The sequence below is a fragment of the Diachasmimorpha longicaudata genome, chromosome 6, assembly GCF_034640455.1.
Source record: "Diachasmimorpha longicaudata isolate KC_UGA_2023 chromosome 6, iyDiaLong2, whole genome shotgun sequence".
Taxonomy (NCBI): domain Eukaryota; kingdom Metazoa; phylum Arthropoda; class Insecta; order Hymenoptera; family Braconidae; genus Diachasmimorpha; species Diachasmimorpha longicaudata.
Window position 1 is genome coordinate 4,060,869 of NC_087230.1, and position 27,310 is coordinate 4,088,178.

General features: G+C 34.3%; 7 protein-coding genes and 1 long non-coding RNA gene across 13 annotated transcripts in view; 4 read left to right on the forward strand and 4 right to left on the reverse strand.

The window, feature by feature from the left end:
- Positions 1-201: 201 nt before the first annotated feature.
- Positions 202-2,434, reverse strand: LOC135163277 (uncharacterized). Its single transcript, XR_010299101.1, has 3 exons — positions 2,153-2,434; positions 1,676-1,760; positions 202-1,475 (listed from the first exon to the last, which is right to left on the reverse strand). It is a non-coding gene; the product is annotated as an uncharacterized LOC135163277 (long non-coding RNA).
- A 124-nt stretch (positions 2,435-2,558) lies between these two features.
- On the forward strand, positions 2,559-6,072 carry LOC135163273 (dephospho-CoA kinase domain-containing protein). The gene is made up of 3 exons (XM_064122571.1): positions 2,559-2,826; positions 3,498-3,789; positions 3,874-6,072. The coding sequence occupies exons 1-3, from the start codon at positions 2,715-2,717 to the stop codon at positions 4,175-4,177; spliced, it is 708 nt and encodes a 235-aa protein (XP_063978641.1). The 5' UTR covers positions 2,559-2,714; the 3' UTR covers positions 4,178-6,072.
- Positions 6,073-6,991: 919 nt separating this feature from the next.
- LOC135163268 (zinc finger CCCH domain-containing protein 10-like) lies at positions 6,992-21,305 on the reverse strand. 2 transcript variants are annotated; one of them, XM_064122561.1, is made up of 4 exons: positions 21,165-21,305; positions 9,240-9,839; positions 8,262-8,547; positions 6,992-7,976 (listed from the first exon to the last, which is right to left on the reverse strand). In XM_064122561.1, exons 2-4 carry the CDS (start codon positions 9,743-9,745, stop codon positions 7,506-7,508), a joined length of 1,263 nt encoding a protein of 420 aa, XP_063978631.1. In that variant the 5' UTR covers positions 9,746-9,839; positions 21,165-21,305; the 3' UTR covers positions 6,992-7,505. The 2 variants fall into 2 exon arrangements, with proteins under 2 accessions (XP_063978631.1, XP_063978632.1); XM_064122562.1 differs by lacking the exon at positions 21,165-21,305 and adding an exon at positions 10,360-10,612.
- LOC135163267 (sarcolemmal membrane-associated protein) lies at positions 10,764-14,503 on the reverse strand. Its single transcript, XM_064122560.1, has one exon. The coding sequence runs from the start codon at positions 14,501-14,503 to the stop codon at positions 12,032-12,034; it is 2,472 nt and encodes an 823-aa protein (XP_063978630.1). The 3' UTR covers positions 10,764-12,031.
- On the forward strand, positions 15,584-17,297 carry LOC135163272 (G patch domain-containing protein 11). 2 transcript variants are annotated; one of them, XM_064122570.1, is made up of 3 exons: positions 15,584-15,836; positions 16,092-16,324; positions 16,768-17,297. In XM_064122570.1, the coding sequence occupies exons 2-3, from the start codon at positions 16,099-16,101 to the stop codon at positions 17,292-17,294; spliced, it is 753 nt and encodes a 250-aa protein (XP_063978640.1). In that variant the 5' UTR covers positions 15,584-15,836; positions 16,092-16,098; the 3' UTR covers positions 17,295-17,297. The 2 variants fall into 2 exon arrangements, with proteins under 2 accessions (XP_063978640.1, XP_063978639.1); XM_064122569.1 differs by having other exon boundaries at positions 15,585-16,023.
- On the forward strand, positions 17,456-18,867 carry Pburs (Partner of Bursicon). Of its 2 annotated transcripts, XM_064122575.1 has the most exons (4): positions 17,456-17,582; positions 17,684-17,793; positions 17,889-18,013; positions 18,570-18,867. In XM_064122575.1, exons 2-4 carry the CDS (start codon positions 17,715-17,717, stop codon positions 18,738-18,740), a joined length of 375 nt encoding a protein of 124 aa, XP_063978645.1. In that variant the 5' UTR covers positions 17,456-17,582; positions 17,684-17,714; the 3' UTR covers positions 18,741-18,867. The 2 variants fall into 2 exon arrangements, with proteins under 2 accessions (XP_063978645.1, XP_063978644.1); XM_064122574.1 differs by lacking the exon at positions 17,456-17,582 and having other exon boundaries at positions 17,661-17,793.
- LOC135163276 (bursicon) lies at positions 21,215-26,849 on the forward strand. The gene is made up of 3 exons (XM_064122576.1): positions 21,215-21,342; positions 21,999-22,115; positions 23,513-26,849. The coding sequence occupies exons 1-3, from the start codon at positions 21,247-21,249 to the stop codon at positions 23,657-23,659; spliced, it is 360 nt and encodes a 119-aa protein (XP_063978646.1). The 5' UTR covers positions 21,215-21,246; the 3' UTR covers positions 23,660-26,849.
- The window catches only part of LOC135163264 (eukaryotic translation initiation factor 4 gamma 1-like), a 46,013-nt gene continuing 43,411 nt past the window's right edge, over positions 24,709-27,310 (reverse strand). For all 3 annotated transcript variants that reach the window (XM_064122534.1, XM_064122535.1, XM_064122533.1), the window contains one exon: positions 24,709-27,238. In XM_064122534.1, coding sequence (XP_063978604.1) covers positions 27,054-27,238 — 185 coding nt within the window. In that variant the 3' untranslated portion in view covers positions 24,709-27,053. The remainder of the gene's footprint in view (positions 27,239-27,310) is intronic.

Here is a 27,310-nt window from a genome sequence, read left to right on the forward strand (position 1 = left end):
CCGATGTTTGGGGGACCAGATCATATTATTTAATTGGTGGTTAATAATTGATAAATAGAAAAAATAATTAATCAGTTGATTATAAAAATAGTGATATTATTGAACGGTAAGATAGGAATCTTCGAAAAAAAGACGTGTAATTGGGGAAACTGTCGGCGACTTTAAAAAGTGTGTAAGACTACAGTGGAAATGGATAAACAAAATTATTATTATTATAATACAATTTCATGTTAATGATAGTCAATGAGAATTGGTGTCATCTGGAAAGGAATATACTGAAGAAATAAATTAGTATATTTCGATACAAGTGAATGTAAGAGTTACAGTAAACAAGCAAAATGTTGCAGTTCGCCACTCGCTGAACTTAACATCACTAACAGAAAGTATAGTTCGGATACACGTGCCACGGGGTGTTTTAATTCGTGTGATTGGCAGGCACACTCCTTACCACCCGGTCGCAATTGTATCGAGATATATTAATTGCCAATCAACTGTTCTTATGACATGAGTTTAAAGCAGGTATTCAAATGGGAATATTGAGCATTTGGTTCTGCAAAACAAATTCGATTGGTAAAATTATATTTGAGAAAAAAACAACTGTATTGAGGCAAAGTTATGTGAAAGTGACAGTGAGAATGTTATTTCAATCTGGAAAATTAATATTGTATGAAATAATTATTTAAAAAAGAAAACCCGCGTTATCGTTCTCCTTTGATTATTTATTGGAACGTAAATGAGACACAATCGAAACATTATACGCTCAGTACAAACGAATTAGTTCATTTTGTGAAAAGAAATCACGTGTCCGCTGTCTACATGCAAATCTTTCTGTCACCGCCAGCTGCCAAAATCGACAGTGGCTCCTCTCCCCCTCGGGATCATTACGAACGTTCCCGTGGGGCGTGGGACCTACCAGATCATTAGTCTACTATCATTAGATCATAGAAATGTCTCCAGTATTTCAGGTACTTTTCCTGGTCATTCAAAGAGAATGTCTTAATCTGTCTGCACAGAAAACATCGAAAGTACCAATTAATGTCGGTCCAATACCCATCAGAGCTGACCCTAATGTTCCACAAGACAACAAGCAACAAAGTTCGTAGAGCAGATGAAAAACCTCTGGCATTCGAAGAAGGAAAATCTGGATCAATTACTTCTGAGCTGGACGATTTTGTCGTGAAGGGAGCCTTATTTCACAGTTTTATTCATAATTCTTCAGTGAATAGCAGCAATGTTGGAGAAAGACAGGACGTTGTAGAAGGCTGTAGGGTATTGTAAACATTTACGAGACTCTCTTCTTTATAGACCGAAAACCACTGTTGAATAAATTCTGAGCGACTTCCAGGGGATGCCGACATCGGACTCGTCCGCTGCTATGGTCACCCGTCTCACTGTTTCCTCAATTTTATGTTACATTCTGCTGTCGGATCATCATCCTATTTTTGGAAATTTCTGCGAGATCTCTTTGAATAGACCTAGAGAGAGAAAAAATTATGAAACAGGTTCTTCTTCTAGAACGACTCATTTAGGAATTAATTTTAAAAACTCATTATCTGCTGGCCCAATGGGTCAGATTCTGCGGGTAACAAGAACGTGAAAAAATAGGGGAGTCTTTCTAATACTAAATCATCCCCAAATGAGCTAACATGAATTAATTATGGATTAATTAATATACCCGCTAACGATAGGTCCGATTTTTTCAGAGAACGATTTTTGTATTCTTTTTGCGTTTCTGATGCCACTTTCTAAGTCGATGGTGTCTGAAAGAATAAAAAAAACGATTTCAAACGATTATCTCGTCTAATTGTGGCTATAAGCACTCGACGCTAACTAATGAGACATTCAAAACCTGGAGATTTTACGGAAAGCTTATGTTGCAAATATCACGATTCGACAGAAATTTTGGAAAAATAAATATTCACAAATGTAGATAATTTAAAAAGTTATGATTTTTTAATTTCTTTTTGCTCCGGAGCTTTAAGCTCATGACAAACCATTGAAAATAGAACAATAAACTAAAGATAATTTTATATGACAATAATTCTGTTCAATCTTTCTACAAAATATCAGTTGACAATCTCCAGAATCCGCTCATTTCATTTGGTTTGTAAAGTGAATCTGATCATATTCTAAAAAAGAAAGTAATAAATACCGAAGTTTTCCTTGGCAAATGTTTATATTTTTGGTGATGCACAAGATTCTTCTGATGACATTTCGCTCCATACTGACGCGGGATCCTGGTATCCTTCGGAAACATCTCCAGAGGATTCACATTATTATCTACCCTGTTCCACTCAATAATGGGATAATTGATTCCACAAAACCACGAGAATTCATTATTCTGATATTCACAGCCATTCTGTACAAAAAACACCGCGAAATTGTCTTGATTGAGGTGATGATATCGTCTGTCAACAAACCAATGGTAAAATGTGATACAGAGAGGTATTCTAGACCCGGAAACAAAGGAACGAGTTTCCCAACGACGCCACGAGGTAGTAAAAACCGGCCTAAAAAGCTTTGTTCGGTCATCTCGGACTTTGCATTCGAGTTGCCATTCGAGTCCCCATTCCAGATTCTTGGTGGAACGTCTGTATGTAATAATTAGGAGGGTCGTAATTGCAAGCATTGACAACAAAAAAATACTAAGGAGTCATCGTTTTAGATGATACGGGGCTCAATTAATATTGCTCGCATTACAACGAATCCATAATATGTTCATCGTGGGACTTACAGGCGGCATCGCCACGGGCAAAAGTACAGTGTGTGAAGTGTTCAGGGAACATGGAGTTCCAATTGTAGATGCCGATGCAGCAGCACGAAAAGGTTAGCCTTACCCTGAGGTTACCTTTGTGTAGTGATAATTATCGTTTGACAAACATGACCAACTGTCTGATTCTGACATCAATTTTAAAACGAATAGATCACTTGAAATTACGTTTGATTTGATGAATTTGTCTTCATTCTTTGTGAGAGGGTTCATCATTAGATTTGTTCAGAAGCAAATATATTATATTTTACCTACTGAAACATCCATCAAAACATCCACTCTGCGAAGACCTTTAACTGCTTGCCTGAGCTTGCTTTCTGTCCTCTTCATCTGCTCTAGAACAATTACCCAGTCGACATCGAAAATTACCATTAGTCTCAATTTAATACATCCTCATACTTATTACCGAGAGGTTGACATGTCAATGCCAAACTAGCGCAAATATCGTATTTTGCGTTATTGTTTTAATTTAGAAATTATGGGCTGATAATGTATTCATCATTTTCGGTAATAAATTTTGTTGTGTTTTGTTGAGTAAAAAACTGATTGATTCTCTAGCAACTCTGTGCAACAATTATGTCTATTAAATTGTTGTATATTTATTGTATTACACAATATTTTTGTGTTTCTCATGCACTTTAATAATACACCGGAAACAGTGATTATTGCAATTGTTTTTTTTTAATTTCATTCTGCATCTTGTATTTTATTAATTAAATATTTACAGTTGTTGAACCTGGAAAGCCGGCATGGCACAAAATACGTAATGAATTTGGAGCTGAGGTGACCTGTAATGATGGAACAATCAACAGAGAAAAACTGGGTGACTTAATATTTAATGATGTTGAAAAAAGGAAAAAGCTAAATGCATTTACACATCCAGACATATACAAAGAGATGTGCTGGCAGGCATTTAAATATTTTTTTCAAGGACATCCCTTCATTGTTATGGATCTACCATTGCTCTTTGAGACTGGCAAGATGCTGCATTATTTACACAAGATTATTGTTGTAACCTGGTGAATATCTAGCAACGAATTAATTGAAAAACGTAGATGTATTATCATTGAAATTTGACGCATTTTCCATTTGTTCATTTTCAGCGAAGAAGACCTCCAACTTCAACGCCTAATGGAACGTTCTGGATTCACCGAGGCAAAAGCAAAATTACGAATCAGTGCTCAAATGTCTCAAGATAGAAAGGCAGAAATGTCTAATTTTGTTATAGAAAATTCAAGCAGTATCCAAGACATGAGAGATCAAACTATCAAAATCATAAATGTCCTCAAAAGTTCTAATTATCATTGGAGATTGAGATTGATTCTCGGCTTCTGCTGCACAGTCCTTCTAGCAGGTGCCTTTTGGCTCAGAAATAGAAATACCAAACAACTATTACCTTCTCTGTAAAAACAAGAAAGTGATTTCCTTGATCCTTTGCATGTTTATAGAATATTAATTTCGTTCAAACTATTTCTCAATGAATTTTGATGTTTCGATACAGGGAACCAATGAGTGGCAACAAAGTATTGACTACATACTGATGAATTCAATACAGAAATATTAATTAGTCACCATTTAAATGATGAATGCCCTTTCATTTAGTGTTTACCTTGCATCAAATACTAGATGTAAAAATATCTAGCTTCGACCACATCACATTAGGAACTTTTTTCGAAAACTAATCCAATTCTTCTTCTGTAAAATACTGATTGTAAATACTATGGAATGAATATTTAACTCCATACGTGTTTAGTATTTAGAGGATAGTTTAACATTAAATACTTGACTAGTTTATTTATAGGAGTAAATGAACTACTAAATGTTGAAGTATTTAATGTTTTACGAAGGCTCTGAATACTAAATAAATAAGTATTTCGTAATTAGAAATTACGATCACATAAGAAGGACAAAATCATAACTCCGTTATTCTACGCTATTTTTATTCCATAACAAGATTGATTTTCAGTGCTGCAGCGCTAATTGTTTATAGGTGCAAACATTATTATAGCTCTATCTGTGTTTGGGGGAAAACATTGAAGTGGGAATGGAAACAAATGGAAAATATGAAGCTGTGGTTGGGGTAGGAAAGCTGGGCTTATGGGACTGAAAATCGGGACTTTAAGGAGAGCCACTGGCGCTGCTCAAAAATATGAAAAAGCAAAAATATTCTCCGCCCCTTTCCACAAAAAAATTTACAAAAGCCAAAGGCGCTAAATCTATCGAAGAAATATGTAAATATCGGAAAAATGCAAACTCCAAATTTATAATCGTAATGTACAAACAAAATGTAGTGTATTGTAACTGAACATGTTGCTAGTGTAAATAACGCAAAATTATGAGTTACACTAAATTAAAACAGTTTAGAAAAATGAAATGAGTGGTCTCACAAGTATCGAATCGTATTTGTATTATAATGTGTTAGTTGAATTTTGCTTCGGGTGTCTAAAAAATTATTTGTCATAACATTTCTTTTGGCGAGAAAATTTGCACATGTAGAGTTCATCGGAAGCACCAATTGAATATTTTCATAATAAAAATGAAATCATACACTTCCAGAAAAGAAAAATGATGGGTTTCATTTTTCTTTTACAAATTCAGAGCTACTCCAATTTAAATAATGTAATTGACATTTTTGTGAGCTACTGAATGCTGGATGAAAACATTGTCAAACATGAAATTCAGAAAAAGTCAGCAACCTTCTCCCTAAAATGCAAAAATGTCAAACTCCCCCAATTCGTGATTTTTGTTTTAAAAGGATGAATTCATCACTTTATCTATAATCAATAAATTTGCTATATTGTTTCTATAAAAATATAAATAAAATCTAAATGTACTAAAAAACAACATTTGATTTGATCAATTTTTCGAGAAGTTATGGATTTTTGAAAACAACAATCGCTTTTGTGGAAAACGCCTCATAAAATCGATCTTGAATGTATGCGAAATCTCATTTCAAGCTCATACCAGGTTCCTCTTAAAAAAATAGATGCTATAAATGTCAATTAGATAAAAATAATTAATTGTGACTAAATGAATACACAAAGGGCACATGCAGAAGAAAAATGAACTTCCTTTTATTTCCTTCCATAACGACACATATATTTCCTCCCAAGAAAGAACGAATATATGTAATATCAGCTAATTCTATTAGTCAATTAATGGAAATCTCTAAAGTACATTCGAAATATCCTTGTGACAGACGAATAAATGAATAATTAGTTTTCGAGAACGAAATTACTTAAGAAATTCAACCTAAAGTGAGAAGAATAATGATGAAGATTAAATAAATTATTTACATTGTATACGTTTTGTTTTGACTTTTCGTCTTTTTAATGGCTTCGAATTGATCGTTGAGAACCAAATGAGTATATACCATTCCTATTTTCGTTTCAACAACTTTGTACTTACATGTAATACAAATCTACGAATAAGATTCATTTTTATAAAAACATTCACATTTTATATCTTGACCATTAAGCCGTAAGAGATATTTCCGTAGAATCACTCATTCTTGCATCATTGGCGTTGTATCTAATTGTTCTATTTGTAGCATAAATTGGAGTACAGAAGAGATGAAACTGACGTCAATTTTTTTCTCTCCAGATCTTTTGTCTGTTTCTTCTGCTTAGTATGAATAATTGTTAGAAAATTTCACTAACTATTCGATACGCGAGTCAGATGCTCCAATAACTGTCACTTTAATGCCTATAAGACATTGCTTGATACGTAAAAATGATTATTTTTTTTTAAATTGTACGGATAAATGCGAAAATGAGTAAGTTTTTATAATGCTGATGTCATCCGATGAGTCCAACGTGAAAAATCACATTTTCCAGATAAACATACATTCTTATTGCAATAATGATACATACATGAGAATTGTGGTTCGTCCCAGTAAAAAGTAAGATTTCTGAATTATTATTTTTCACAACATAGACTCCATTCCCGACTCACTTCAATGTGATGAATAGCGAATGATTTCTCTTTCTACAAAATAATTTGAAAGAAATAAATTCTGAAGAAAAATTAATTGAATTTTAACGCAGTCCTCATTAGTTTTGCACCAATTCTATTCTAATATTCGACAGAAAATATTTAATAAAAAAAATGTTAATGAAGTGAGCCCTTCATTTCGCGGAATTGAACGAGTGATTGGGACATTGAACTTAACAAGAGTTTCATGCATAAGCAGTTGGGTTTTGTAAAAATTAAATATGCCAATGAAATGGAAAATTATATAATGTTGAGCCATAAAAAAAGGAAAGTCAATTCCTTTATGATACTCTATTTACTATTTAACTTTGAGGTGAGAATTTTTTCACCTCAAAAGGTTGTTTCACTTACATAAATCAAGTACAGACATATTGATCGCGAGAGGAAGAAAGTTGTAATATATTTCTCATTTTTTAAATACGGAGGTAGTCCGAGCAAAACCCCACAAAAATCGCTTTCATTTTTCAATATGTTTGTCCGCATTCGCCACAGAACGGGAACATTTTCTTCAAGAAAATGATAAAAATTAGAAACAAATCAAATTCGATATTCGAGAGGAAAGTTTTCCCGGTCGACAGGAGCATAATTTTGTAAATTATACATCCACTTGTCACAATTTTTGTTTTTTTTTTCGGATTTGTATAAAAAATAGTATTTGAGGTGGCTCAATAACTTTGAATGTCACTGTTTATGAAAATACGTAATCCGTACGAGTTCATCTCATAATATTTGACATTTGGTTTCATTGCAAAACAGGCCTAAGCTCTTGAGTCATAATAGGATAGGAAACGAGAGGTGCAGTGGCACCAGATATTGAGAGTGGTAAACTCGCAGGTTGTTGAGAGTTGGCTTGTTGTTGATTGGCAGACTGTGGTCCAGATCCACTCATTGTTATCGTCTGCTGTGCCATTGTAACAATTGGCGGTGGTATTGAGACAGGCGCCATTGACACAGCAGCAATTGATACTGGTGTTACGGTTGCTATGCTAACTGGAACAGTGGCAACACTCGCTGTAACTGTTCTCAGAGTACCTGCTGCCACTGCTGCGTTTACCATTTGTTGAGGTGTTGGTGCTTGCGATGGAGGAACCGTGTTTGTTATTGTTACTGCTGGTACTGTCACAGCTGTGACATTAGCGGTACGTTTGCCCGACATACGTAGCTGGGCATTTTGATCCAGAAGAAATTCATTTGTTGCTGTTAAATCGCTCACCTGCAAATCATTTTTCTTTATTAATAAAGTACTGTAACGTTTTTAATTACCGATATCTATCAATTTATTCATTCATGACCGTGGACTTATGAGTTCACTAACGAAGTGGTAAAATGACATAAATAATTTTTAAGTAAAGATCAGTTTTTTAGTGAATGCCCCGAAATTTAGGGAAGATAACAATAGTAAATTATGTCATAACGTGAAACATATTTTTCATATTGATAACTAGAAAGTTGCGCGGAGTTTTTGTTAATGAATTGTTAATTATGATGTTTGATTTACCTGTTTTTTTAACTCATCAATTTTTTTTCGCAACAATGAATTTTCGTCTTCAAGAACAATAGCTCTGGCTTCATTCCTCGCAATAACGGGATAATAATATCCAGGTGTGACTTGCTGTGGAGCATGCTGTCCAAGTAATGGTGATGCTTCAAAATGAACAACAGCTTCACCGGAGACTAATCTCCTCTTTGGCTCGAGTGGGCCCATGTAATCACCAGGCTGTGGTGATGCATTATAACCATTGCTTTGAACCATCGTATGCTGATCTTCCATTTGCCAGTGATAACTGCACACAAGCATTGTTTTATAACAGTTACTGACAGGGCTCTGCATGCACATTGAGAAAGCAACGTGCTTGGTAGTATATTATGCAATAGGTTGGCTATTTATAGATAGATAGGACGAATATTCGTACGTGTAAGTGAACAATTGCTGTGGGTATCAAGAGAATTAATGAGCAGTATTAATTAAAATTTCCATTAAAAAAAACGCAACGTGTCGTTCATTTGCATGAATTACATAAAGAGAAATATTAGAATTCTCCTCGTGACATTTGGAAATAAATTCTGATGTTTTGCCCCATATACGAAACATAGTATGTCAACTTAGCTACGTCAATTTGTCTCCTCACAAAATCATTCAATAGCAGTATCAAAAGGAGAATCAAATCATGGAAATCTTGTATATAAATGAGATTTAAATTGTATGGAATATAATGAAATCTTATGATATTCTCAAATTTTATGCAATCGCGATAAGGAATTCATAGGATTTTTTATACTGAATTGATGAATACCACTGAGTGACAACTGAATCGATGAAGAATTTGGATCAATCGTGAAATATCTATTTCGTAGATTTTTTTTTCTTCGTGTAAAATAATTCCTATCGAAGTCAGTTGGGCCTTGTTTGTAACTTTGCGTAAATGCATATTTCTCGGATTTTTATTCTTCGTATGATACTGTGACTTATACTCACTTCCTGTCCTCCTCGAATTGCCTGTTATCGCCACCACCATTAATAGTGTAATTATGCTGAGGCCTTGGCTGGTTCATATGCTGCTGGGTAATGTGATTGTGCTGAGGTTCCTCTTTCTTATGATGTCGAAATTTGCAATTTACCCTCTGGCAGCTTCCCTTCACGAAGTCTTTGCATACCGGTAACTCAGTTTTATCGGAGTTATTTTTTAAGCGAATTAAAACGTGAGGTGGTAATTCCCCTGTTGCTCGGAAATGCTTCTCCTCAGCCTCAGTGCAGTGAATGAATTTGCAGCCGAGCCAATTGCATATGCCATTTTGAAAATCATGACAAAATGTATATTCCTCAATTGTACCGTCTTCAGAACGTTCATGCAAATATTTACAACGTTTTCCACGATGACAAACATTACGAAGAAAATCACGACAAACGCGTTTTGGTGATGAATCTCCGTTCGACGATCCGCCTACCATTTTATTACAGCCCTCTTCTGCCTTTCTTTTCATCAGTATAGCATTCCGGGTCACCTTTCTGATTGAGACGTAAAATTGCCAATATTCAATTCATTTCCACAGGAAAGCACAGCCGATGAATCTAATTCTGTAAAGGAAATAAAGATCGTAATGACTGAAGGTCTTAGACAGTATTAGTTAATATATTCGTAGAATGAACGAGAATTGCAACCAGTTAAACAACAAAATATAACTGTACGATGAAAAATGTGTGGAATTAAATTTGTATTCAGTTGCCAGGAGTGAAGAGTAATTATGCATAACGAAGATAACAGTGTGAGACGACTCTTTATGCAGATGGTAAATAAAATTAGAACTTATTCATCCTAATGACAAATGAATACGAATACGAGTACGAATATGAACAGTTCGAATGTGATAATTATTCAAGGAAATCTAACCAATTAGGGATGGAACTAACAATAATAACAAATATCTGGTCAGCAAAGCAATATGACAACTGAAAAAAATAATATCAATAGTACGCTGTCATTCTTGGGTACCCTTGTTTAGTCAGATGGGACAGTTATAGGATTAAGCTGCAGGAGAGCTCAACTTCTGTTTAGCGGAAGGACTACTACAGAGTTATTAAGATTTAATTACTTAACTTGTTGAGCTGCCTCCGGTTTGAGGTGGGAAATCTTGACAATACTTCTAGCGATCTCATTACCAGGTAAAAAATAATAATAGCGTGGAGACAGTCGTTCATCTGATGGTTACAACCATTGAATAGTGTATAGTCATTGAAATTTCACAATAAATAAAAATAGCACAATTATATGGTTGAACTTGATCTTTCATTCACTCGAATAGTCATGACTCATAAGAGAAACGTGGAGATGAAAAAAAAAATTGCATTAAATTAGATCTTCCGCATTTTTGTGGAGTGAGGCAATAGTTAAGTGGCGACCTGAACTTTGTATTTATCGTGACGAATAATAGAAATTAAAATGAACCCTTTAATAATCTTGCAAAGTGGTGATTAAATAATAAAAATTAATTGAGCCGTTGCTTTATATTTTTATTCAGTTTTTATTTTCCGTTATTTTTGTATCCATAATGACTGTGGCACACGAGTATATTATTTCAACAATGGTATTTACATGAATACTCTATTGTAATTCAATTTATGATTTTTTTCTTTCGATTTTACGAAGGTTTTAGACACTCGGAAAATGAGATATTCTCAGCAACTTTTTATTTTCCATGAGTAGTCCCCTTTTTCATTCTGCATCCGCCTTTGTCACGCAACAAGCTAATAAATACAATGACCTTGAAAAAATGGCACTCTATGTAAACGAATCAATTATTAAGAAAATACAATAATTTGTGACTCTATACATTTCTGTTCTCGTGTATTACTTTAATTTTTATATTTTTTGGATTAATTTTTTTTTTGTTTCGTATAAAAAAGAAGCGATAGAAAAACAGTGAAGAAAGAAATGTAATAGGCCGTTGCTAGTTTATGCAATTGGCCATTGAATAACAGCTACGAATTTTATAATTAATTTAATTTTTCATAGTAATGACGTTTTGTGTATTTCCAAAGATTAACAGAATGGCAGAGTAAAAAGATGGTCTTTTTCAACAGTAAAAAAAATATAAATCGAACCCGTAGATATTATCAGAAAAAATTATTTTGGTACGTTTTTCTGTAAATTTCCATAGATTAGTTATTACCTAACGTATAAAAAACAAATATAATGAAAAATCAATTAAATAAACATTAACATTGAATGGAAAATGAAATTTATCTGGTATTTTTGATATAACAGAACGACGCCAGCACAAAAATACGCATAGGCAATCAGCCATTTTGTAATGTAAAATAGAATAAACAAAAACAAATTACGCTCGACAGTCGTGCACTGGTGAACAAGAAAGTCCGTTGTATTGAAAGCTCTTCATCGTTCAAACGAAATAACTTATTATAATAAGATTAATAGAGATATAATTGAACATTGGCAGCTCATTGAGTTTTTGTTCCAACCGTCGTATTGTCTACTACTCTCCATTGCGCTATTCTCTCCGAATTCTAATGAATTTTTCACCAAAAAAACAATCGGTCATTCTAATGTCCCATTTTACAATATATGGTAATGGTATTATGTACAATTTACAATCAAATTTCAAATGGTCTACACTTTTACTCTTCATTCGAAATAAAGAAGTAAACACTAATTTCACTATTTTTCTTATTCATAATGAAACCAGAATCGATATTAGTCATTTCGAAAGACTCCTTCTTATTTACACTCTTAATCTAATGTGTTCTTTCCATTAAAACATCTTCTCTAATAACATCCAGCCGAAGGCAATGGCAATTGGTGCAAAGTATTGTATTGGAACACTGTAGTTTGCACTTAACAAATCACCACAATGTGTTGTGAATGTATTCAACTGCTTTGTCAGTTCTGATTTCTCCATGTTGCAGACATTGAATTTTTCTTTAAGAATAACCAGCTCCTCATTGACCTCCTGCATCCTCGAATTTTCGTTCTTAACACGGTAATATATTTCTTTTAATTTTTCAATCACTTGTTCATTTGGTTCACGAATCAGCCAGTCTCGCAGCTCATTCAACTCATAATTAACAAGGTGTCGAGCTTCCAAGTCGTCATCACCTCCTAGGGAATCTAACGCTGTAATGAATGTCTGGAGAATGTGATCACGATTATGATTACACTGAGAGAAGCTATCACTCTTGGTTAAAGGTTTCAGGGTCTTAACGTAGTCACCGTCGAGATGTTCGCCCTCTTGCTCATCAATTCCCAGGTCATCGTCCTTCTCCTCGACATAATCTCCTCTCTCCTCGTCCTTCTCATCAGTAGCAGTTGTTGAAGACATTGATGTATTTGGAGAATCTGCAGAGTCTGATGAATCATCACCCTGAGCAGTATCTTCTTCAGCAGGCTCCTCAGAGTCGTAGTGTACCTCCAGCTGATCTCCATTAAGATCAGTTGCAAATCGAACTTCCAATCTGTTGGTGTCACGACTTATTTTTTCCTTCACTGGTTTCATCTCTGTGACAGATTTTTCATCAAAATCATCGCCTATTAAACTACAAGTATCGTCACTGGCAATGCTACTTGTGTCATCACACGTTCCACTGTTTAATTCATTCTCAGCTTGATTTTCATCAACATTTGTTTTACCATTCACTAATGTCCGCCTGGAGTGTGGGGGCAAAATATAATCAGCATCATTTTGATTTTCATTGGTTGTTTCTGCTATTTCATTCTTTTTATATAAAATGTCAGAGGAGTTCCTGACTATTTTTTCGTTAGAATCAATTTGTTGGAATTTGTTTTGATTGTCCTCACTCACAGCAAGATTTTCAAGATCATCGATATTCTCGGAATCAGCAATCATTTCATTGAGAATATCTACTATTGTATTAATAGCTTCAATTGGATTGAGACCATCTTTGGAATCCTCAGATAATTTTGAATTCATATCTTGGAGAGTTTGCATATAATTTCGAAGGCTAGTAATTTCTTTGTGAATTTTAACGGAATCAGATCGATTCTTATTGAGCTTCTGGCGAAGAGAATGGCCAATTTTTGATTGACGCATCACTTTTTCCACCAGATCCTGCTTTTCCTGGGCTGCTGAAAGTACAAGTTCTGTTGACGTCTGCTCCTTCTCGGCCAGTTTTGCCTCCAATTGTGTGAGATTCTTTTGTGCTGTACTGTACTTTGAGGCTAATTCCTGTAATTCCATTTGTGAATGTTTTGAAATCTCATGAAGACTTTGGCATTCATCTTCGGTTTCATTAAGACGACTCTCGAGAGCAATTAATTTCTGCGTCACTTCTAATTTTTCCTGATGTACTTTTTGCAAAGCTTCTTTAGCAGCAACCTGATACTGAGATTTTTGCTCCTCAAGATTAATAAGTTCAGTTCTAATTTTGTCATCCGTGAAATTTTTTGAATATGCACAAAGTTGACTTTCAATTGTTTTCACGTGGCTCAATAATCGATCTTCATCAATCAAGGCCTTCCAGGACTGGCTTGCTGCTTTCCTCGTATTTTCCACCAATTTCTGTAGGTAGCTCAATTTTGAATGGAGTACCTGCTCACGTCTACTAGCCTCCTGAACATATTGATTCAATTTGTAGAGATCCTCCAGGGTAACATCTCCACTGCTACCGTACGTTGTTCTGGAAGCCTTTGCTTCTTTTCCATCCGGTAAAAAAAGCTTAAGAGTGGCTATTATACATCCATGTGTGACTTTTCTCGTACTCTCCATGACATCAACACCAAATTGAACAATATCACCTGAACAAACTTCGGTGGCTTTAGATTGTATACCAGTGGAACTGAGACGTTCATTGTTGATAAATGTTCCATTGCTGCTTCGAGTATCTTGGAGATAAAATTTTCCACCATTGTACCACAGTAATGCATGATTACGCGATAAGACTTTACAATCAAATATTGCATTGTCTGGTGCAGCACGTCCACGTGCCACCGATCTGCCAATTTTCACAGGTAAATCCAAAACAAGTGTCCTATCCTCAAATGCATGAGAATTATCACGGCATATTAGCATACCTTTGGCGCTCATCTTGTTAGGTTCACTCTCTGTACTCATGTTGTTATCATTTTGATTCGTAAAATTGGCATTTTGCACCCAACCACTGCTTGCCACAACCATAGCCACAGGAATTTTTTCTCCTTTTTTTGAATAATTCTCTTGATATTCCGTATTGGTAGAAAATGTTTGTCTCACAAAGTCCATATGTAGCATGCGGACTGTTGCCCACACAATTAATTGTGACGTTTTATATTTAACCACTTAACATTAATTATTTTATTACTGCTATAACTTTTATTATTACTTCGCTTCTTTCACATCCAAATATCACAATTGCATACAGCAACGTGGGAGAAATGTAACGTCGACAGATATTGGATAATGGACAACATATTCGTGTGATGACCAAGGTGAAATTTCCTTTTTCAATAGAACTTCTTGTTTTCACAGGTGAGTTGACGTGAGGGTAATTGCGAGTGAATCAACGCATAATCTTCTTTTTAAGGAGCTACTTCCGGGTTGCGTTGGATGATCTTCTATTTTCTTCCAAACTGTTCCCAACTGCTTCAATATAACCCTCTACTCTCCGATCTTTTTTTAGGTCGGGCGAACTGTGTTTATTGAGAATGTAAATTTATGACGTTTTTCCCAAGTACTTTTAATTAGACACTTTTTTTGTTTTTTCTCTTCTCCTCCAGAATTACACTAGGCACGATGGGCAGTTGTTTCGAAGATTGGGAGGTGACTTCGGACGTAAGCATAAATCAGATCACCGAGTGAACTTAACACGAACCGACTAGTTTCCTCTTCACAAATTTTGCCACTCTCTTTCACTCCTTCAGCTCAAAATTCACACACAAACAACACTGATCTGTGTCTCTCACCGTGGTAATGATACAACCACCAATATCCTATACCCAAAATATCATGGTTTAACGTATTTTTTTTCTTTTCATTAGTTCTGCTCTACGTTGTCTTTATCAGCAACGAAATACAGCAGTGCAGACTGCTCCTCCATCAAATGCCTTTTTCTTTCTTCTCTAACCCCTCTCCACTCTCTCTCTCTCTCCCTCGCACACACACACTTGTTTTTTCCTCGATGCGACTGAGTTTTTGCTTTTTTTTTTTATGACGGATGGATGGAATTCTCGTGTAAGCACTTCAGCCGTGTATACTATTTCAGTTTCACTGTTCCAACTTGTTAGCAATCTCTGCGGTCAACAAGTTCCGCGTTCCACCCGATACCTATCGATTCGTAGCGGACGGAGCCGAATAGAGGCGTGGAAATCTTTTTAGTTACAATATTTTTGGGGAAAATATGAACAATGACAATTGTTCATCCTTATTTTGTTTTGTTTAAACATTGATCATAATTATTATTAAACAGATTTTTATGAATTAGATGAAGAAAATCGGAAATGTAATTTTTTAGAACCCATAATTTAGTTGTAGAGTTCATTAAAAAAAACTACGAGTCCTTTATGCCATAGTTAGTTATTAGACAGCAAGGAATTTGAAGGATTTTTAAAGAGAATTTTGGAGCAGAGTAAGATGATTTTTTTTATTATGTTAATGTTTTGAAAATTCTCCGGAGTATGTGGAAATGGTCTACCCTAACATAACCTCAAAATGCATGGTGCAGGAATGTTAATTCTACTCTAATAAACACGAAGATTAAAATTCTCCGCGATCCCTAATAAAATTCTTATAACGTTCTCTGCATCAATATAAAGGTGATATTTCTCCTCATATTCAGCAAACTAAATATATCATCGATTGGTAAAATTATACATATTTACAGACACAAAATGTCAGACGACGAGGATTACATGTCCGACAAATTTGTTTTGGAAACTGAAAAACAAACAACCACCAGTTTATTTTTCAAAAAATCTCAGCAACGTGAAGTGGAACTTTTGAAGAGAAAGGCGGCTGCTGAGGAAAGAATGAGAGAGAAAAATAAATCAGCTAAAGTAATGGAACAAGAAAAAAGAGAGGAAGGGTTATCATCAGCTATATCCAGTGACAATAAGGGTAAATATACATTGAATATAGAATGGACATTATTATAAATATTTCTCAGGTTACAAAAGGTCTCAGGTTATAAAATATAGTTATTTTTAGAAATAAATCATCAATATGCCTCTTTCTATCCCATAGAATTAAAGTATTTTTTTGGTATCTTTTCATGTTTCCAGTTTTTTGGAAATTTCCTGAAAACCGGACATGACAATAGAACAACTATGAAAAGAACTATGAAAAGAAGAATTAATGAGCTCATTTTTTATTACTGGTGGCCGATAGGGCCCACTAAGGTCTACGTTCAAAGGGAGACACTTTAAATCAATAGATTCATAAGTGAAGAAAGAAAGGAAGCTATCAAAATAAGAATTGTATTTTAAGATTTTTTTGAATCAATCGATTTTATCGATAAAAGGGTGCTTGATCTATTTATCTCAATGTGTTGCATATTTCAGGTTTTGAAATGCTGATAAAAATGGGCTACAAACCGGGCCAAGGCATCGGTAAAACTGAGTCTGGTCGTGCAGAGCCCATACCGGTCGACGTCAAAGCAAATCGACTGGGTTTAGGAAAATCAGATAAAAGAAAGCCCCCAAAAATCATCAATCCAACAGCTAAATTGGACACTCTGAAAACTGAAGATTTTCGTAACAGAATATCAATTAAAAAAGCAGAACAACTGACAGTAACGGATTTATTAAAAAGTCAAAAGGTTTGTGAACAACTGGATGTTAAGGAAAACCTGCAAGAGCCGAAAGAAATCTGGTTTTGGCCGGAAATTGAAAATGAAAATGGAAGTACTGATGAAGATGAAGAAAAAGAAGAATTGCAACAGGAGCTGCTTTCCACAAATGAAAAGCTAGAGATTCTTACAAAGTATTTGAGAGACAACTATTTCTATTGCATTTGGTGTTGTGCAGCTTACGGCAGTAACGAGGATTTAAAAGATAATTGTCCTGGAAATACACGTAGTGATCACTAGACTATTTTTCCTGAATTGCATCAATTCAATTTGAAATAGGAGATGCACATATTTTTAAATAAATTGATTCGATCTCTAGACACTATACTTTTTCAATAAATTAGATCCGGAAATAACCGAAAACCATTCAAGATACAGTGTTTTATTGTAAAAAAAAATCACCTACTTGGAATCGATGTTAATATAGAGAAAAGTGGAAGACAAGAACTGGAAAAGTGCTTATCGTTGAAGCTATTAAGACCTGGCAGGAGATCTTGTACCTCCTGAGGATTTTCTGAAGTGTGGAAGGTACCGTATATAAGGCAGAGGACAGTATTATGCTCTTTCATTCTTATCTTAGCTTTGGGGAGTTTTTTTTCATTGTCAGATATGGACATGTTAATGTGCAGAATTTCGGTGCTCACTATTATTGGGTATGGAATGAGTTTGGGAACTCTTGTCAGCCAGACAGTGGATGATACCTGCGAAACGCTAATGTCGGAAATTCACATAACGAAAGGTATTTGCAAAAATCGTATTTTCCTGCATATTTATCGGTTTCAAAATCATGACACAGCGTCGAAGAAAATCGTTTGCATCAAGTATTATTTACAGAAGAATTTGATGAAGGTGGAATTCTCCTTAGAACTTGTTCTGACGATTTATCTGTCACAAAATGTGAGGGTTTCTGCAATTCGCAAGTACAGCCTAGTATCATGACAACAACCGGATTTTTCAAGGTAGTTTTCCAATATGAATTAATATTGAATGGGGAAGAGTGGGGAAAACAGACGCACTTGAAAAAATTAACTATTTGACGCAATTCAAGCAAAAAATGTCACCTTTTATCTATTTCATTTTTTTATAGCTTTTGACTGAATGAAAGCCCCGTGTTAAAGTGCGTTTTCAATTTTGTAATTGTAATAACGAGTGGTCCAGAATGTTATGTGACACGTGAAGAACTGATGTTTTCATTTGTATGACAAATTTCAATGAATTAAATTGAAGCAATTGAATGAACACTTCTTTTTTCATTCGATTGAATTTGATCATCAGGCTCCTCCTGGAGCTTCCTATAGTCTTTAATTTTGCCTGGTTTATTCTTTTTTCAACTAATTCATTGAACAATATCTCTCCGGTCGACACTTCTTGCCAGAATTAAAAAAAAAGTAATTAACATTTAATGAAAATTTAGTTTTACTTGAATTACGTCAGAAAGTCATTTTTCAGCTGCCTCATTAAACCCTATTCTTCTACAGTTATGATGCATTCTTAGATAATTTCTAGCTTATCTAGGATTGCTACTGCTGTCGCGAGAGTTACCTCAAAGAAAGAAGTATCGTACTGCACCATTGCTACAGTCCAGACGGAATAAAATTGATGACAGCAGAAACTGCCACCATGGAAATAAAACTACGAGAACCCGCCGACTGTCAGTGCTTCAAATGTGGAGATTTTTCAAGATAAATTTCAATTTTACAAGGAATGAACATTAATAACATTGTTGAGCCTTATTAAAAATGTATCATGTCCCTTGATTGATTGAATAAAATACAAAATGTATGAGACCAAGTGATCAAATCTTGTTAATACGTTTCTACATGAAAATTTGGTATCGTCGAATAATTCATTACTTCTTGATTTATTCATTAGCTCTTTTTAATCCATGAGAAATCTGAGAGGGAATAGTCCTTATCAAATAATATTACGTCAATTCCCAAATGGCTTGAGCAGGAATGATTCGTTCAATCACTCGAATCTCAAAACATCGATATGATACCTTCGACATTTATAAAGAGATCCAGAGAAATCAAATTGAATAATTTGATTGAGTTCTACATCAAGTTCGAAATTGAAAAATTAAAAAAATACCATGTTATCAATATGATTTTTTTGTCAGGGAGTTATGATTTTTAAAAAAATTTCCAGTCATGTCACTTGAGTTTTCACTGGTTGGGGAAGTGGTGAAGGGCAAAAGCTTTTTTTTAACCTCATATTTGTCAAGATAACAAATGTTGTTAAAAGACCCTTTTTGATGACTTCGAAACAACGTCAAATGTCTCATATATATTGAGTAAACTAAATTATTGATTGACTGATTATTGAGGAATTTAATCGTTACTAGTTCAGTAGTTAAATTAAGTTGGATGACTTTAAATTTGCAAAACAACTTGAACTGTCAGAGTTAAAATATTATAGTTGAGATTAACTAATTGAAATCAATAATAAAATTGTGCATAAAGTTAAGCTACTGCAATTATTCCCGTGTCAATATCTTCGAATCTAAGAGAGCTAGCGAAATTTGATTGAATATCTTTTTTTAGAACAAATAAAGATCTAGAAAAAAGCCCCTTTCAGTAATTATTTAGTAAACTCGCCAGGATTTTCTGGATGGATAAAGTGCAGTAGAAATTCTGATGTCGGATTGGGGCCCAACAGCTGGTGCAAGTATATAAAATGATTACCAGAGACCTATGGAAAGGCCGTTTGTTGAAAAATATTAAGGTGTTTTCTAGATTCTTTTTTGCTCTCCAAAACAGGTTCCAATAAAAATTTCGTTGTCACCCTTAAATTGCGAGGTCAACACCAGAAATTAAACAGAGACTACTTCACTGCAAAGATGTTCAATAATTGAAATCGTTGGAGAGTTGCTAAGTCGAAATAAAGACATTTAAAAATAATGAAAAAGAAAAACAAATGAAATTAAAAAAAATTCCAAATATTGGCAGTTTCTGGTTAAATAGATCGAACAATATTACTTTTTGTTTAAAGCTTTGTAATTAATAATTGTCTAACTTTTATTCTAGGGAATTTTCCCTGAATTTTTAAAACAATTTATCGTTGAAAAATCAAACATCCCATTTTTTTTGTATTCGAATAGTCTCAAAATTAGTAAAAGACACAACTTTCTTGTTCAATTACTCAATGATATTTCTGAACAATCCACAAAGTCCAGGGAAAAATGGAACATTCTTGTGTCACTGGTTCTAAATTTTCATATTGCATATGAAATTCAATAAGACTTTGAACTTTCTGTCTCAGTCTCATTGAAAGTTCGCGAATTTGCGTGAATTCTTCTTAAAACATTGAATTCCAGTACCGTTTTTTCCGTAATTCAAATTTAGTGTCACTTCCATGCGAATTACTATCGTATTGTCCATGAAATTTCGAAAAATTTCCAAATGTATAGAATTTGAGTAAATAAAGAGGTAAATAGCTATTTTTTTAATGGCAGGCACGCAAGATTACGGGATAAGGTTGACGACCAGTACAAGAACTCCCACTATTTTTCCCCTCCGGATATCTTGTATCGTAAATGGAGCTCACCCTTGGGTATAAAAGTACCCTGCAGTTTAGATTCCTCACCACATTATCCGTTTCGGTGAGACTCAAAAGATGTATCCGACAAACTGGATAACATTTTTTCATCTTGGTAAATAGACGGAAATATCAACTAATTCAATCAATTTACTATTTTCTGTCAGAGAAAAAATTAACAACATAAGTTCAGTAAGAAAGTAGTGAACCGAGATAAGTTGACTAATCTCTCAGTCGAAAGTTTTAGCAATATCTGCGAATCTAAGAGAGACAGCAAACTTTTCATAATCACATTTATTGTAGAACTCAATTCGATCCACAATAAAGGTACTAATAAAAATTTTGCTATCTGCTATAAATTTTGAGATATTCATTAAAAACCTATCAACAATTAAAAGTCACTGATCTCGTTTTATCACTTCGCACTTAAGTTATTAAAAAAATTCTCTCGTCTAATCAAAAATAGAAATGACATTATTTAAATGAAATTTCAAGTTTTATCGACTTAACTGTCCGCAATTCATGATTCAATTCTGTTAAATGATATATAATTAAAATAATTGTGTTTGTTACTTGTAAATCAGTGGTCTTCGGTGTGCTTCATTGGTGCTGGCAACAAGAAGTTGAGGCTTTGGTTGGAGTTGATGAGTGCAAAATGACGAAGATGCTGCACGTACTCAAGGCCAATGGATGCCTACCCAAACGAATACCCAGTTTCATCTGCCATGGACGTTGCAGTAGCTACATACAGGTAAAAGTGTAATTAATTAATGCCAATATGTCGTTCATATATAATGTTACTTTTTATAATTATAAAGTCATTCACATATAGCTATTTTTCAATCTGTGATAAATAATAGTAAAAAAAAAACATATGAAATGAGTAACGAAATAGTAAACCAACATGATTACGTAGACAATTAGATAGTTTCTAATGAATATCTTGGAATCTAGGAGAGATTGAAAAAGTTTATTATAACCTTTTTTGTCGAGCAAATTGAATGCTACAACAAATGTAAATTACAAAAATTCGTCATTTCTGTTAGATTCCGAGATATTGTTCAAAACCTCAACTGAGGTTTACTATTTTGCTCCTGAATGTGTGAAGCAATATAAACATGAGCTTGAAATTGGGATCTTGAATTCAGTGAGTAAATCAACGTTGAACAATAAAGGCGGACCTTTTCTGTGTCTCACGAAAAGTCTTATTAAGACGGAAAATGCAATGAATGCCCTTAACACTAAGATAATACCAAAAACGAAATCAAAATACACCAGACAGAGGTAATGATGAAAGCTAAATACGAAAAAAACAATCACTTGCATATGTGGTAAAAACAACAAAATATTCTCTTCGGTTTGTGCTGTAATATTATGACGAAAAAAGCTATAAACCTTATGTTCAAGGTATCTGGCTCCAGAATGTGGCAAATGGAGAGAAGCTGCATGTGCTGTCAGGAGAGCGGTGAGCGCGAAGCAACTGTTTCTCTCTTCTGTCCCAACGAAAAACGGAAGTTTCGCAAAGTAATTATGATGATTTATATTAATCCTTCATATGACTATTTACTAATGGGCACAACTATTTAATTATAACAACACAACAACTTGTAGATGAACGTGTTCGAATGCCAATCACACTATGAGATTGGAATTGGAAGTTTAGTGAATTGGAACTGCCATGTTGTTTTCGTATCTTATTTGGTTGAAGGGAATTTTTCCGGAATGTGAACCATTTTAAATAACAGAGTTTTTCAGTTAGTTTGAGAACTAATGGCACCAGATGGCCACCCACTTTTCCATTGATCAGACCCACTATAACATGTATCTAACCATCTTTGTTGAATGCTTTTGGCTGATGGAGTGAGTGACGCCCTGCTGCCATCTCTTTCACTTTTCCCAAAACTCAAAAATTGGAATGTCGTCAAAAATAGACTTTCACAGACTTGGCAAATTAAAAATTACTTCAATAAAATCATCAAAATGGTTACTTGAACGATAAGCTCCCGTGTCTCTCGATTATTACATCAAGTGCCAGTTCTAGATGTCTCGATTAAGTTGAAGCTCAGTCACTGGCCCTAACCTCAATTAAAAAAAGTGACAGTAGATAGAGAGACCTACAGGAGTGAGAGAAAACTCAATTTGTGGTCTATTATACAAAGCATGAACTGGGAAACTAGCTATGACAACGAAACGTAGACAGGGAACTGTCATGGCGGATCGAGAACGATGCATTCTCATGAAAATCCGTAATGTCCCCGCAGCCGGGTTTTTTGAAAAACTAATTTAGAAAATCAGTTCATTAGAGTATCTCACCGGACCTATAATTATACTTTCCTTAAATAATATATCATAAAATTACAAATTCGATTATCACAGAAACAATGGCTGACAGTGAAAAGATTTTGAAACATTGAAAGGTTTTCCAAATTTTTATAATTCAATTCTCTTAGATTTAAATAAGTGGAGCTCATGGAAGTCTGGATTTAGAATGAGCTCCATCATTAAGGCAACCGGGGCATAACGGGGCACCCGGAAAATGTGAAAAACAGTTTTTTGATATGTCATAAGAGCACAAAACCTGAGAAAGTTGCTTCGCACTTATTGAAATATTCATAACGTTAAAGAGCTCCAAAACAAATCCCAGATTACAAAATGAGACGACAAGAAGAGATTTGAGCATGATAGATGATCGAAATGGCTGGCCTGCTCTTAGGTAGCCCGTCATGCCCCAGCTTCCTCTACGCTATTCACAAATCGAGTGAACACATAGAAAATCGGTATTTTATTGGTACCACCGTGAATAACTATTTTACAGATCAAGTAGATACACATATATTTTGAAAAAAACATCATTGACCTGGGGATTCTAATCCATTTTAATGTCAACACCGAATAATAATTCGTTTATTCAATTTAATCAGGTGACAACTAAGGCACCGCTGGAATGCATGTGTCGTCCATGCACGGGCATCGAAGAGTACTCGATTATACCTCAGGAGATCGCCGGCTTTGCTGAAGAAGGACCATTGACCACATCAGCACATTTCAGAAGATCCTCTGCCCTTTAATAAACCCAAGTCGACTAGACATTCCATGTTGAATACCACGAGATGCAATTATTAAATAAATGAATAATTGATACAAAGGACTTGAGAATTTTTAAAGCGCAGATGCTACGTCAGTTTGACGAAATTCCAAGACAATTCAAAAATGTATAATCCTATAGTTACTGACATAAACTCGAATTGAAAGAAATTAGTTGAAATGAATTTGTACCAAGCGAATAAAAACTGTTCGAAAAAATCGGCCGATTCCAGGGTTTCCCAGGCTTTCACGAGCTTTTATGAAATATGAGCCCATCGCCATGTAACTAAATAATTCTAATTGTTACATACAAACACAGGAATCCATTCCCCCTTCAGGACATGTCCCGAGCCAAGAAAATCAAAGGAACTCTATTGCATATATATTCATTCATTTTCTTACAGATAAATAGAAAAAAAAGCTGTGGGAAAATACATAACGTATTTTCAGATGGTATTAACTCTTGGAGCTTTAGAAATTGACACAAATTACCCATTCAACACTACCCATTCGTTCATCAAATATTACATCATCACCTTCATTTTTTTTTTCTTACTATATTGCTATTTTTATTTACAGTATCCCAAAATCATCTTTTCACAATTATTTATCATTGCTGACACAGACAAACCTTTCTATCAAACATTTTCACTCTACCCCTTAATTAATTAAATGTAATTTTTATTCTATATGACCGTTCAACAATTTCATCACTCTCCTGTGAATTATACTAGCATTTATAATATATTTAATTATTTATTTCTGTATTACCTAATTCGTGCACCACTTCAACAGGGATGTTGGTACAATTACCCGCAAAATAACGAAGGAGCATTTGTATGTAACGTCTTTCAAAATCAAACGATAAAAATAAATAAAAAGTACTCGCATGGATATTGAAATATTCAACCTGAAAAAAGTTATGATTCCCTGATTGATTCAACTTCTCCATTCTTGATGCTTTTCATTGGAAAAAAATAACGTCAATGACGTCGGGATAGGAAGCAAAAATTAAATTCAATTCACACCATCGTTCGCTCAATTATTCTTTAATAATTTTTTTTTATGTTCGTAGATTAGTGGAGTGTAAAAAATGAACATACAATGTTCAGCCGCTCGCATCTCTCCAGGGTCATTTTTCGTTTTTTTTTTTGGATTTATATAGTTTTACACTCCAATGAAAAATTACAGAGGTAAAAATGACCCGAGACACGAACTTTGCGAACCCTTGCAGCGATGTTTTATTCATTTAATTCTTCAAAATTGTGTATCGCTTATTTGGATTTTCATACATTTTTTTTTTTCATCCATTTAGTTAGTAATAATTACAGTATCGCGATTCCATCCAGTGAATCCATAGACTTGCAAAACGTGGGGGCGCGACTCCGTTTATTTACATGCAAAATAAAGGATGATTATTCATATACCTGGGGATGTTTCATCGATTTCCCACGATATTTCAATTTCAATTGAAATCTTTCCACCTGTACGCTGATTTGAAAGCTACAGGGCAAATTGAACGAAAAGAATCTAATAATTTTCACTAATTACAGTATTTCCATGCAAGTGAATTTTACCATAACGCAGCCGATTTCTTCAAATGTTCTCATCAATAATCACTTCATTAGATTTGAGAAGCTTCATGTCATCGCCCCGACCAGCCGGGCGTCGATCAATGTGGCGATAAGCCCTGATCGTATATCCACCCATGATCGTCCTTTCTAACTCCTTCAATTTATTGGACAAAGCAATTCCATTGAAAAATCATAATTAATTGTATTTTCATTTTTCATTAATAATATTCTATCTACACCAGTTATATGTGTAGATGAGTACTCGTCGTATCCTTGGAGTATTCATCTTAATTATTTTTCATTTGCATTGGCAGAATGACGATGTGATTTTAGCGAGCTTTATGCAGTGTGATAGTCCTCGGACTCTCGACATACACAATACCTATATGCATATATTATAGGCTACTATATGCATATATGTATATATACTACCGCGCTCAAACGGGATAGTGACAATTTCTCGTTCATTAAAAAAATTCACATGAATAAACATTCACACATGCGTCTTCTCCGTATTCACACATTTCACCATTTCTAATTAATCCTATAGTTTCTTTTTCTCTATAAATAATTAGGGCTGTTTTGAAAAATAGTAACGCCTCGATAAAGCACATTATTTTAATGTTTTGTGATGAATGTTCTATCAGTTCTCAATGCAACGCATTATTCAACATAATTTTGAATGTCATTTGTAATGAGAATATTATTTCCTTCATTCTTCATTCATTTTTTGGGCTCAGTCGTTGAGTTGACTCAAGAAAGTCTGATGGACATATTGGTTTCAGTTGTTGAGGAAGAACCGTCACAATATCGTTTTTTTTTTTATATCAATGTATTGTATTTATTTTTTTTTATAAATTGTTTGTCGTCATATTTGCGATTGTTATCAATGATTGACCGTGCAAAAAAGCGTAGAGCTTATGTCAATGCGTCGTTAAGTTTTTTATACCACATGAGCGCACATACAAAATAATAAATTTAAAATAAATCATGTATGTAATCCCCCCCGGATTATGGATCAGTTTCATTCACGTGTCTTATCGTCCTTGTTCTCTCAGCTTTAAATTATACTCCGTAATCAATAGATAATGATAATAATAGTAGTAATAATAATAATTATAGTAATAATAATAATAATCTTGCATATTTTGTATCATAATTCATTAATTTAAATATTTATATTCATTATGTATAGCGTATTTCAAATACGACCACTTTTCGCTCGATCTCTCTCTCTCTCACGCTTTCTCTCGTATTTTTTTTATGTTTTATTATAATAACTCTATTTCGTTCATTCTAACCTGTCTAAATCTTCACTTTTGCCTCGTCCTAGACTATAATACACACAACTTCGCATAAATCCCCACTTGTTACAATATTATTCATATTTCAATGGTTTCACTTAATGTTTTAATGTTGAAAAGTTTTCCTTCGAAAACTATCTCAGCAATTTGGCCTCAAATTTGTTTGTTAATGAAGAAAAAGGTTTTCGTTATGTTTTTTTTTTCTCAGTTTAATGTTCATGAAATTTCTTTCTAAAAAATATAAAGTCTTTTTGTTTGTTTAGCACGAGTTCTCTTGAAGACACGAGTCAAGGAGACGAGTTGAGCATTTTCATGAAATGTCACATTGAGTGCAACAACAAAAGAAAAATCGACGGCTTGTATAACTTGTAGATTTGTAAGGAAATCATATGTTGAGGAGAAAAAAAAAATACGTGGATCGATTTTTCTTGACTCGTCCCTTTGTATTTTTTTAAATTTTATTATAATCCATTGGAGCCACCAAATGTGCTAAGGCCCTCTCATGCTTCTTCGCTGGACTCATCAAGAGTTTCTCCAAGGCTAACGAAGAATGATGTGAGTGTTACCACCGCTACAGCATGGCCCATCATTTCCGCTGGGTCTGTGCAGTTTTGCCACGAGAGGAAAGCATCATCTGAGATTATGCTACCCTCACATAAGGCATCAATTACATTACCAAGGACTCCTATAACAAAAACATGTTGCTTATAGAAACTGAAAATTTTAATTACACTGAACTTTGTTATATGTATAATTA